Raw genomic sequence first — 12,998 nt, 5'->3', positions numbered from 1 at the left:
AGATCATGGGGAGGTCTGGGGAGAAGGAAAGAGATGGTTGGGGTGGGGAGTAGAGCATTGTGTTTTAGGGGAGTGGCTGTTTTCCAGCTAATACGAAAGTATTGCTGTGTTTTAGACAAGTACGTGCCAGTTGAATATCAGCTCTGAATATAATAGCACCTACCACATGTGGGTGTCCTGCATATTAAATGATATAACATATAAGGCCTGTATATTGTCAAGTTGTAACTCATTACTAATATGATCACAAGGACTTAAAACAGGATGTTTTACATTAGTCATGCTGTTACACACTTTGTACTCCTGTTTATTTTTTAAATTCAGTGTTCATAAACCATCAGCAAATACACAGTGAGTCTATTACAAATGGGGAACTGTCCTGGCCAGGGGTTGACCTCTCTGTTGAGGGTGGGTTGTCTCAGAACCCTTCTTTTCATTCTCTTTCCTATTGCCCTGGCTGATGTGGGGAATGAGGTTGACATTCCCATGATGAACTTGTATTCCATTTGGTGAGATATTTTCCCAGGGCCCCTTACCAGGAATTCCAAATTAGTTTCTTCATAGAAATTGTATTATAATTTGGTGATTTTCTGTGTTAACTTTTTTCTCTTGAATTATTAGGTTTATATTCTACAGTTAAAACTTTACTGCAAGAAAATGACTTACAAAATGCAAAAACATCACAATTTATTGCATTTAGAAGGTAAAGCATTTAAAATATTTTAATATTTTTAATCTAGCTTTTAAATCTTATAACTTATTAATATAGATCCTATTTGGATGGGAGATTCCAATATTTCATCACTGTTAATTCTCTTTCTTATTTTGGGGTATGTCTTTGTTAGACATGGCAGAGGGCACTTTCTAAACAGAGCTCTTTCCACCAAGTATTATATTTAGAAGTTCATAGGGACTTTGAATGGAACAAAAGCTTATATTTAGATAAAAACTACAGGCTGGCCTTGGTGGCTCACACCTGTAATCCCAGCACTTTGAGAGGCCAAGGTGGGCGGATCACTTGAGGTCAGGAGTTTGAGACCAGCCTGGCCAACATGGTGAGCAACCTCTGCCTACTAAACATACAAAAATTAGCTAGACATCGTGGTGCACACCTGTAATCCCAGCTACTTGAGAGGGTGAGGCAGGAGAATCACTTGAACCTGTGAGTTGGAGGTTGCAGTGAGCCGAGATGGTGCCACTGCACTGCAGCCTGGGTGACAGTGCAAGACTGTGTCTCAAAACAAAAACAAAAACCAAAACCAAAACACAAAACTACAAAAATACTATTTCCTGGAGAAAGTCTTGGAAACTTTTTGTAGAATCTAGTATGTCATAATTGCTGATAACAAAAGTAAACCTGTAGCAGGTACCATTAAGGTGACCCCTGCATTTTTGTGTGTTTCAGGCAAGACTGTGATCTAATTAACGACTGCTGCTGCAAACACTACACAGGCCACCTCAACAAGTGAGTGTCTTTGAGAACTAAAACTTTTAAGGAGAGTCCTTTGATTTGCTGTTTTTTTCTTCGCTTTGATGTTTGTCACCTATTTCCATATATTTAAAAATAGCTTTTTTCCCATTTGTGAAATATAATGATCTCTTCAATTAAATACAATATATGAATACATCCTTGAGAATTGATATTTTAGTAATGAGTGGAATAAAAAGAAAAATTAGGAGTGAAATTTTTTTGGTTTCAACCTTAGCAGCCTTAAGCTTCTCCAAGATAAGCATGGGGAGCTCAGGGGAATTTTAAAAATTATGTGTGTAGTGTTTCTGAGAACCTTAGCAACAGGGTGCCTGCAGAGAGCAACTTAGTGAATGTCTGTCTATCAGAGAAACATGAGTGTAGACAAGCCACTGTGGTCATACATAGGAAAAATTAATTCATTTCTCTTGAATTGACAAATACCTGCTTTGCACTAAGTATAGACATTCTAGATATGTATAAGATGCAGGTGGAGTGCCTGTCTTCTGAGGGAAGATACACAAAAAATCTGTCAGGTAGCCCAACAAGAGGCCAGAAAGCATGGACTTGAGGCCATATACCCAGGGTCCCAGGAACTGCGATGATAGGCCAGGTTGTTTCCCTCTCCCACGTCTATAAAAGCGGGTATGGACACAGAATTTCCCTTACAGAGTTGTAGTAAGAATGAAATGAAATAATGTACCTAAAGCAGTTAGTGCAATAGCTGGCCTATCACCACCACTTCCTCAGTTTGCTGCTGTTGTACTGATATAGTGTCATAATTATTATAATAATATGTATAAGTGCTGTAAGACCTCAAAAAGACCTCAAATAGCGTAATGATAAGAGAGATTGGAGAGCAGAGGATTAATTTTAAAGGAAAAAAATCAAGATTTGTGGTAACCTTTAGAATATAAGGGGGAGGAGAGGCATCAGCATTTAAGCCAAAATTTCTAATTTGAAAAAATTTGACTGGGAGAAGTCGTTGAGTTTGAGGCGCTGCAGAGAGTATGTATAAATAATCAGACGACAGCTATGGGAGCCTGATTTCTTGTTGCCCATTGGAGAATGAAAGTGTTGTAAAGAAAATATGGGAATTATTCTGATAATTGAATCGAGTCTGAGTAGGAGTTAATGCTTGAACAAATGAAATGGAGACTTTCTAAACTTTGATTATATATTATCATTTTCTATCCCAGAGACCATCAGAACAGACTTGTGTTTGGAGTTGGTGATAAAATTTGTTGTACTAGGAATGCATACCTCTCAGACTTACTCCCTGAAAATATCTCTGGAAGTCAGCAAAATAATGATCTAGACACCAGTGGTGAAGACTTTTCTGGTACTCTTCATGATTTTGCTAAAAATAAGCATGACTTTGAAAGTAATGTTCGACTGTGCAATGGAGAAATATTTTTCATAACTAATGTAAGTGAAAACAGAAGATAATGTCTTTTAACTAATTAGAGATATATTTGGTTATTTTATTGTCCTAGGATTGATTCAGAATCTAATGATATCAGAGTTGACATTCTTGTTTCATGATTTTTTGTTAAGGATTTTGGGCATCCATTTTTATGAAGGATATGGGTAGTTATCTAGTAATGTCCCGTCTGGCTTTAGTATCAGAATAATGCTGGCCTCATAAAGTGAGTTGGGAAGTGCTGCTTCTTATATTTTCTAGAAGATTTTATGAAGAAACATTTTTAATAAAGTTAAAGTACTTGAGTAACAAAAAACAAGGCATAAACGAGACATATTTTAAAAAGCATCATTTCCTTTGTTGCTGCTTAAATGTACAAACTATAGAAGTGGTTGCCTTGTATTTATTTTCACAGTGTAGATACCCTCCTTGAAAGCTGTGAGGAAAAGTAAACTTTGCAAAGAATCTACTCAGACTTATGTAGTCAATATAAGAAATGAAATGTCTAGATTTCAAAATAAGAAATAACAGACTGTTCTTCAGAGTCAAATTGAAGATAAGTTTCAAAGACTGAAAACTTATATTTGTGTTTATTAAAATATTTGGGTATAGATATATTCAGTTTGTGCTGAAATGCAAATTTTAAGCCTTTTGAAATTCTTAATTGTAATTGTAATTCTTACATTTTATGTTTGACCCAAAGATAGAATATCTTTGAACATATTTGAACGTAGAACATATTTGAAGGTATGAAAAATAGTTCTTTGTTTTGGTGACAGGATGTAACTGATGTAACTTTTGGAATGAGAAGATCTTTGACCATTAATAATATGGCTGGCCTGGAAGTAACTGTGGATTTTAAGAAGCTGATGAAATATTGTCGCATAAAACATGCATGGGCAAGAACTATTCACACTTTTCAGGTAAGAGGGGACTTTTATAAAACTCTTTAAATAATTTATCAACCTTACAGCACCTTGCATTGTTTTCGTAATTTTTTGTTGCACTTATTAGCAAACAAAAATTAGGAAACAAAATACACGAAAGTACAGAACATAATATAGAGACACCAGGCTTTTGCTCTTTTTTGCTCCAGAGCTCTCTTTATTTTTAGAAATGAAGGCATTATAGGTAAAGTCTCCTCCTGCAGGTCTTCCCCTCCTTGCCTGAGTCTCCAGTATGGCTTGGCATGGCACTGTATTCATCTTATCTTTGGTTAAGTTCTGATATTTTGTTCATCATGAATCCTTTTGTGCCTTAATTTTGATTTACAAAACTGTTACATTAAAATATCTTGATTTATCTTGATTGCCGAGTTTCTTGGCAACCCCTTAAATTTTGTACTGGAGGTGAGTTCCTCACTTGCCTTGCCCTAGTCCTGGGCCTGCCTCCCGCCTTCCTCCGAAGTGACTTCTGCCCTGAATTTGGTATATATCACTCCTATTCATATAGGAGTAATATATATGATTGTTTTCTGTGTTACTGAGGTTTATGTAAATGGTATCATCTTGTTTCTATACTTTTGCAACTAGCTTTTATTTTTTATTTTTGGCCTTATCAGCTTTGTGGGGTATAATTTACATACGGTTTTATTATAAAGTTGGATGAGTTTTGACAAATGTATCCTCTCCCTCCATCTTTGTGAGGCAATCTTTCTTCTTTTTTTTCCCCCTAACTTACGTGGGAATATTGTTAGGTTTACAGAAGAGTTGAATGATACGGCAGAGAGTTTTCATATACCCTTCACCCAGCTTTCCCTGGTGTTTAACATTTTATGACTATGGCATATTCATCAAAACTAAGAAATTACTATTGCTGTAAGACTGCTGACTAAACTATGCATATTCAAATTGCACCAGTTTTTCCATTAATGTCCTTTTGCTGTTCTAGGACGGCATATTGAGTTCAGTGCAACTTGCCTTTATGCTTTATTTTAAAACGCTTGAATTCTCGTCTGTTATTAGTGACTCTGTTGTGTATCTCTGTTTTGAGCTTCCTTCTCTGCTGTTGGTATGTTGCTTTAATGTAAAGGTTGCATCAACCCTCATTTTTCTTTTTTTTGAGACAGTCTAGCTGTGTCGCCCAGGCTGGAGAACTGTGGTATGATCTTGGCTCACTGTAAGTTCCACTTCCCAGGTTCAAGTGATTCTCCTGCCTCAGCTTCCCGAGTAGCTGGAATTATAGGCGCATGCCACCACGACTGGCTAATTTCTGTATTCTTAGTAGAGACAAGGTTTCACCATGTTGGTCAGGCTGGTCTCCTGACCTTGTGATCCGCCCGTCTCGGTCTCCCAAAGTGCTGGGATTACAGGCATGAGCCACTGCACCTGGCCCAACCCTCATTTTTGTGCAGAAAAATTTAGGTCAGCCCAAATTTTCTACTAGTAAACAAACATTAATTAGCATAGAGTTTTTTTTTTAAGTGGGTGGGGCTTTATTTATTAACTTATCCCATCTTGGTTCCAAAAAGAATTTGAAATGGCTTATTAAAAATGCCCACAATTCACCTGATTTTTTTTTTTTAAAGGTAAAAAAGGGTGGGGTATGGTGGCTCATGCTTGTAATCCCAGCACTTTGGGAGGCCAAAGTGGGTGGATCATCTGTGGTCGGGAGTTCAAGACCAACCCTGGCCAACATGGCAAAACCCCATCTCTACTAAAAAATACAAAAAAAGTAACTGGGCATGGTGGTGGGCACCTCTAAACCCAGCTACTCGAGAGGCTGAGGCATGAGAATCACTTGAACCTAGGAGGCAGAGGTTGCAGCAAGCTAATATTGTGCCACTGCACTCCAGCCTGGGCAACAGAGGGAGACTCCATCTCAAAAAAAAAAAAAAAATATATATATATATATACACACACACACACACACACAGACACGTATATATATGTATGTATAGAAAGGATGTCAAGTGAAAAATAAAGTTAAGGATGATAAAACAGTTCTTGCCAGGGGTGGTTGGAATGCAGCCATGCCCGCTTCCCTGTTTGCTAATGTCGATTGCAGATTTGGCTTTAAGTTTCCTTAAGACCAAAGTTCCCCAGGTAAAGACAGAGTAATATTCCTGGCTCGGGTCCTGAAGAAATTTCTTCCATGGATTCTATGATGCCATCCTTCACCTTTAGGAAATTTTCTTGTTCTCAGTTTCTTCCGTTCTGTCTCTCTAGAATTCCTAATATGTGCATATTAGACTTCCAGAATTTGTTACCTAAATTTCTTATCAAACTGTCCTATTTTCCTTCTCATTAACTTTGCTCTATTTTCTGAGAGATTTCCTTAAATTTACAATCCAGTTTTTCTGTAAGAACGAATGAAGAGTAACGGTGTCTTTATTATTACTGGGTTGAGGTTGGAGTAGATATTCTGGTTCTTATTTCATGGTTGAAGTAGCATCTCTTAGCTCTAAGAGCATTCATGATTCATGATTGTTATCTTTCTTTTTTTTTTTTTTTTGAGACGGAGTCTCGCTCTGTCGCCCAGGCTGGAGTGCAGTGGCAACCTCTGCTCACTGCAAGCTCCGCCTCCCGGGTTCACACCATTCTCCTGCCTCAGCCTCCCGAGTAGCTGGGACTACAGGTGCCCACCACCACGCCTGGCTAATTTTTTATATTTTTAGTAGAGACGGGGTTTCACCATGTCAGCCAGGATGGTCTCGATCTCCTGACCTCGTGATCCACCCACCTTGGCCTCCCAAAGTGCTGGGATTACAGGGGTGAGCCACCGTGCCTGGCCCATGATTGTTATCTTATATCAACACACTGTTTCTTCCAAGTTCAATTCAGTTCAACAAATCCTTACTGAGTCAGGCTCTGTTCTTGGTGTTTAGTATAGGTCAGTGAATACAACAGACAAAGATTCTTGCCATTGTGAAGCTTAAATTTGGTGGGGAAGGAGATAGAGACAGACACGATCATAAAAATACAGAAAATAAAAACAAAAACAAGAACAAAAACTCTTTGTTATGTTAGAAGGTAGCAAATCCTGTGGAAAAGAGGTGGGAGTGTGTGCAATTGTGATTTTAAATAGAATGTCGGTGTAAGCCTCATTGAGAAGATAGCATTTTATCCAAAGACTTAAAGAAGGAAAAGAAGTTAGCCATGTGAGTATCTGGGACAGGAGCATTCTAGGTTGAGGAATAGCCAAGGGCAGGGTTCTAAGGTGAGAGTCTGTCTGGTATAGTTGAGGAGCAGGAATAGCAAGGCAGCCACTGTAGGAGACTGACACGAAATGAGACAGGAAAATTAATATGAGGTAAAGAGGGTAGGAGGATGGTGGGGCCAGGTCACCTCCTAGAGCATTTGAAGGCCTGCACTATCTAGTATGTTAGCCACTAGCCGCGCATAGCTATTGAGCACTGGAAATGTGGCTAGAGTGACTGAAAAACTGAATTTTAATTTAAAAACTGGATACTAGGCTGGGCACAGTGGCTCACACCTGTAATCCCAGTATTTTGGGGTGCTGAGGGGGCGAGTCATTTGAGCCCAGGAGTTCAAGACCAGCCCGGGCAACATAGTGAAACCCCATCTCTACAAAAAATACAAAACATTAGCCAGACATGGTGGCATGAACCCATAGTCCTAGCTACTCAGGGAGCTGAGGTGGGAGGATCACTAGAGCCTGGGAGCTGAAGGCTGCAATAAGCCGAGATTGCGCCACTGCATTGCAGCCCAGGTGACAGAGTGAGACCCTGTCTCAAAAACAAAAACAAATAAACAGAACAAAAATTACTAGATACAGTCATTGGAAAACTTCTGTATGTTGGAAAAACTATGTTTGGAACAACTTGGGTATGTGAATCTTCTTTTTCAACTACAAATTTTATGAACTCTAGAAATAGATTAAGTATTTCTGATGAAAATTTAGTATCCAAATTGTACTGTTCTGGGTATATAAAATATAGAATTTCAAAGATGTAGTCTTTTATTAATAATTTAATATTGATTATATTTTAAAATGATAATATTTTGGATATGTTAGCTTACGTAAAATACAGGTATATTATTAACATTAATTCTATCCATTTCTTTTTTAATGAGACTACTAGAAAATTTTAAGCTACATATATGACTTGCTTATATTTGTATTAGACAGTGCTATTCTAGACTATTTTAAGGACTTTGGCTTTTACTCTGAGTGAAATGGGGAGCTGTTGAAGGTTTTGTGGCTCTTCATACAAGTTGTTGAGTTGTAGAACCAATTTATAGAATAGACATATACATAATTAAAAGTAAATATAGGAAACTTAGCTCCTTAAGAAGTTTGACAGTTCTGATGATTCAAGGAGATTTAAAGCAATGGGTAAATTATTTATAGCAGGTTATCAAGGTGAAGTTAGGTGTCTATGTCTTTCTGAGGTAGACTTAAGTACCATCCTAGAGTACAGAATTTCAGGGATGGCAGTCCTTCGGCTCCTGTAGCATGACGTTTTAATTTTTTTTTTTTTTTTTGAGATGGAGTCTCGCTCCGTCACCCAGGCTGGAGTGCAGTGGCGCGATCTCGGCTCACTGCAAGCTCCGCCTCCTGGGTTCACACCATTCTCCTGCCTCAGTCTCCCGAGTGGCTGGGACTACAGGCGCCCGCCACCACGCCCAGCTAACCTTTTGTATTTTTAGTAGAGACGGGGTTTCACCGTGTTAGCCAGGATGGTCTCGATCTCCTGACCTCGTGATCTACCCTCCTCGGCCTCCCAAAGTATTGGGATTACAGGCGTGAGCCACTGTGCCAGGCCGACATTTTAATTTTTAATCATCGTTCACTCAGTGAGGTACTGGAGAAAGAACAGTGAGTGGGGTAAAGGTGAAGCTCTGCCTTCACGGAGCTTAGGAGCTTAGGGTCGGTACAGCCTGTGATAGAGGAAGTACAGGTGCTGGAGAGTAATAGATGGGGCGGCTACTCCAGACACGGGCCAGATCAAGGCCATGGACTGAGGAATGCTGACAGGACCACCTGGAAGTCCCTTGTGCTGGGTGGAGCATGGTTCATGGAAAAGAAAGGGAAAAAAGGAGGGAGAGGAGCAGGGCCAAGCTGGCTCTCGAAGGGCTTTACAAACACATTAAGGGGTTAGGACTTTATTTGGAGTCCCTGCGAGCCATTAGAGGTTTTAAGCAGCGTCTAATATGATTGGATTTGCATTTTACAAATATCGCTGTGCCTGCCATGAGGATGATGGATTGGGCAAGAGAAGGTACAGGGAGACTGATAATGAGAGCATTAAGTATTAATAATAGTATATCTACTATTATAACTATATTTTTCTCAGTGTCACTTGATAATTAAGAACTAGGTTAGTTGAGTTTAGGTAGACATTTTCATATTTGAGAATACACAATATAAGTCTAAGGTGAAGAGTGGTGCCATATATCTGTGGAAATGTATGTAATCAAGTACCATTTATGTCAATTTCTGAGACCCAGCAACATTGGAAAGATGTGGTTATCAAACTTTTACAATCTAAGAAGCTACTTCAAACTCTCTGTCTACGGAGGTAGAAGAGCTTGCTGAGCAAGAGTTTATTTGCAGTGGATGTGTATTTTTTACTTGCCCCATCTTGTCAGTTGTCTTCCCACAATTTTTCCTTTGGCAGGAGCAATGTTGGAGCAATGGGGGAGATAATGCTACAAACCATTTCTTTGTCTCTGTTGGCACTGGATCCACTGATCTCAGAATATAGGACTAAGAATAGCCCTCAAACTTGAAATTGTTTTCTTACAGTTACAGGATGACATTGAGTATTTTTCTTGCCTATCCAATTTTTTGTTAAAAGACAAAGGTTCATTGTTTTCTTTTTTGTTTATCTTGATAAAAGAAATAAGTTGCCCAACAATGGAAAAATACAGACAAGTAGGAGAAAAAAAATCACCCATAGGCCCTCCGTTTGGAGACATTAATAAAAAATTTGGTAGAATTTATCTCCGTTTTTGTGATTTGTTTTGTTTCATTGTATATAGCTATGTTCTTTTTTTATATACTTGTTTTGGATCAGAGTAACTATATTGCTATACAGTTGTGACCATTCCATATGTGTGTGTGTCTATATATCTATGTATATATAGATATATATATATATACGGTTTTCAAAATGTTATTTTAAAGTATCTTTGATATTCACAAAATAGTATGCCACTGTGTATATATTTTATAAGTATATAATATATATTCACCTATTACTTGCTACTTAAAATTTCCATATTTTATCATTATATGTAACATTTTATATACATATATTTATATATAATATATCTATAGTTTTACTATTACTGAAGTTTTTATATTTTTCCATTATATGTAGTAATGGGTCAACACATTTACACATGAAGCCTGTACCATCATTTCAGTCTTTTATTAGGAAAGATTTAGTACTGCATGCAGTCTTTAAAGTTTGCTGCTGGGTTTCTACAAGCCAGCTGTGGACCTGTGAGACCTGAACTTAGCAGCACGTTTAGCAGTGTGTTTAGAGTTCCTGGAGGATGAATAAAAATAGAACCCGTAAGATGGACACATAATAATAGTCTGGCCAGGTAGAAGTGCTTGAGAGCACTGAGGAGTTGTCTCCTTTCCTTGTCTGTAAACTGTCTGAACCTGTTTTATAGCATTTAGTCTTCACACCATATTTTTCCTCCCAGGGGTCCGAGGAGCAAACGGTTGTCTATGTGGTGGGGAAGGCGGGCCGCCAGCACTGGCAGCATGTCTACACCGCCGTGACCAGGGGCCGCTGCCGAGTGTACGTGATTGCAGAGGAGTCTCAGCTCCGGAATGCCATTATGAAAAACAGTTTTCCTAGAAAAACTCGTTTGAAACATTTCTTGCAAAGTAAGCTGTCCTCTAGCGGTGCACCTCCAGCAGATTTTCAGACCCCACGGAAGAGCTCTGGAGACAGTGGAGGACCCAGCACACTGTCAGCATCTCCACTCCCTGTAGTCACAGACCACGCCATGACAAATGATGTCACCTGGAGCGAGGCCTCTTCGCCTGATGAGAGGACACTCACCTTTGCTGAAAGATGGCAATTATCTTCACCTGATGGAGTGGATGCAGATGATGATTTACCAAAATCGCGAGCATCCAAAAGAACCTGTGGTGTGAATGATGATGAAAGTCCAAGCAAAATTCTTATGGTAGGAGTGATGTTTGCATGTTCCCAAGTTTTATTTAAATATTGCTGACTTCAGTGTGCTTATAAATGACTGTGTGCTTTTATTAGTGTTGCATTGTGCTGTTGGACTTAAAAACACTTGTTTTTCTCATTTCTGTCAAATTTCCTTTACCTCACTGTCTGATCTCCACTTCGTTTCCTCACTCCTTTTCTGCTTCACAGCCTCTAACTGAAGACAGCTCCCCAAAGCTCAGTTTTTTTTTCCTTTGAGAACTGCCTCATTCTCACAGTTTCAGCCCTCTCCTTAGCACCAGTGATTTGGCCAACAAAGTTTTGACTATAGTAACATTTCAGGCACCAGGAATTAGAGATAAGTGACAATTCGCACTCTCACACTGATGTCATGGTGGAGACAGCCGGCTATGTCGGTAATGTGGTGATTTGCTGAGTACTCTGGCACTGAAGAGGGGTTAATGAACCAGCTGCCTAATCTGTGTCTTTGTTCCCAGAGATTGACTTTCTGGAACCACAGCCCAGAATCTTACTCTCTCTTCCAGTTTCTCTGTTTCAATCACCATCTTCCTAGTTACATGGCTTAAAATCTTAGAATCACCATGGACTCGCCTTCCTTTCACTCTCTACCATCTTCTTGGATGGTTGGTGACCTGGCTGCCCTCCCCTTTCTTGTTCCCATTCTCATAATGTAGCATTCCCCTTTTTCCATGATTTTGCTTACCATGGTTTCAGTTACCTATGGTCAACCGTGGTCCAAAAATATTAAATGGAAAATTCCAGAAATAAACAATTCGTCAGTTTTAAGTTGTATGCCATTCTGGGCAGTGTGATGAAATCTCACACCATCTCATTCTGTGAATTCTCCCTTTGTCCAGTGTGTCCACACTGTGGACACTCCCCGCCCGTTAGTCACTTGCCACCATCTTAGTTATCGGAGTAAGTCTCAGTATTGTAGTGCCTGTGTCAAGTGATCCTTATTTTACTGAATTGCTTTATTTTTTATGTTATTGTTGCTAATCTTTTACTGTTCCTGATTTATACATTAACCTTTTTTATAGGTATGTATGTATAGGAAAAACCAATACATTTGGGTCCGGTAGTGTTCAAGGCTTCAGGTGTCCATTAAGATTCACTTCTTTGTTCAAAAGCTTCAGTGTCTCCCAGGTGCCTACAACATAAATTATAGACTATTTAGCTTTGGAATTTGAGACGTTTCTCAGTTTGATTCCAGGTATCTCCACATCGTTTCATTTCCCACTATGCTTTTTCTGCTTTTGTCAAGCTAGTGTCTTCAGCTCACTAAAATGAATCAAACTTTTTCATCCTCCTTTTGACTCTTGAGGTGTCCCTCATCTTGAATGCCTTTTTCTGTCTCCTCTCATTTAGCATTTGGAAAAATACATTTAGGAAAAAATTAAAAAATAAAAATAAAAACCTGCCAGTCACTGATCTAAACGTTAAGGGAGGAAAGCACACCAATACTGGCTTCGTGGATATTACATTCCAGCATAGGCAAGAAATACAAGAGAAAGTCACATTTCAGATTAAGAGTCTATGAAAATGAAAACCAAGGCAAGGACATAGGGAATGGCAGGGGGTGTGGTGGGCAGGAGGTGCTATTTTGACCAGGTCATGCCTCCCTAAAAAGGTGACGTGTGAGCTGAGCACTGAATGTTACCAAGGAGCCAGCATGGGGGCCTCTGAGGATGTAAATAATGCAAAGCCTGGAAAGGGAATGATTTTATTCAAAGAGGAAGGCTGGTTGGCCTAGTGCAGTGGCTCACACCTTTAATCCCAGCACTTTGGGAGGCCGAGGAGGGTGGATCACCTGAGATCAGGAGTTCGAGACCAGCCTGGCCAACATGGGGAAACCTTTTCTCTACTAAAAATACAAAAAATTAGCCCGACATGGTAGCTGGCACCTGTAATCCCAGCTACTCGAGAGGCTGAGGGAGGAAAGTCATTTGAACCCGGGAGGCAGAGGTTGCAGTGAGCCGAGA

The 12,998-nt window shown here is 39.3% G+C and overlaps 1 protein-coding gene across 2 annotated transcripts in view; it reads left to right on the top strand.

Moving 5' to 3' along the window:
* LOC105473488 (DNA helicase B) overlaps positions 1–12,998 on the top strand; it is a 51,588-nt gene that overhangs the window by 18,518 nt on the left and 20,072 nt on the right. For both annotated transcript variants that reach the window (XR_011609056.1, XM_024790198.2), the window contains exons 8-12: positions 622–703; positions 1,406–1,465; positions 2,668–2,896; positions 3,671–3,814; positions 10,514–11,005. Coding sequence is in view for 1 of the 2 variants with exons in the window: in XM_024790198.2 (XP_024645966.2) it covers positions 622–703; positions 1,406–1,465; positions 2,668–2,896; positions 3,671–3,814; positions 10,514–11,005 (1,007 nt within the window). In the remaining variant the exon portion in view is untranslated. The remainder of the gene's footprint in view (positions 1–621; positions 704–1,405; positions 1,466–2,667; positions 2,897–3,670; positions 3,815–10,513; positions 11,006–12,998) is intronic.

The sequence above is a fragment of the Macaca nemestrina genome, chromosome 10 (assembly GCF_043159975.1).
Source record: "Macaca nemestrina isolate mMacNem1 chromosome 10, mMacNem.hap1, whole genome shotgun sequence".
Taxonomy (NCBI): Eukaryota; Metazoa; Chordata; class Mammalia; order Primates; family Cercopithecidae; genus Macaca; species Macaca nemestrina.
This window is presented reverse-complemented; position numbering and strand designations above follow the sequence as displayed.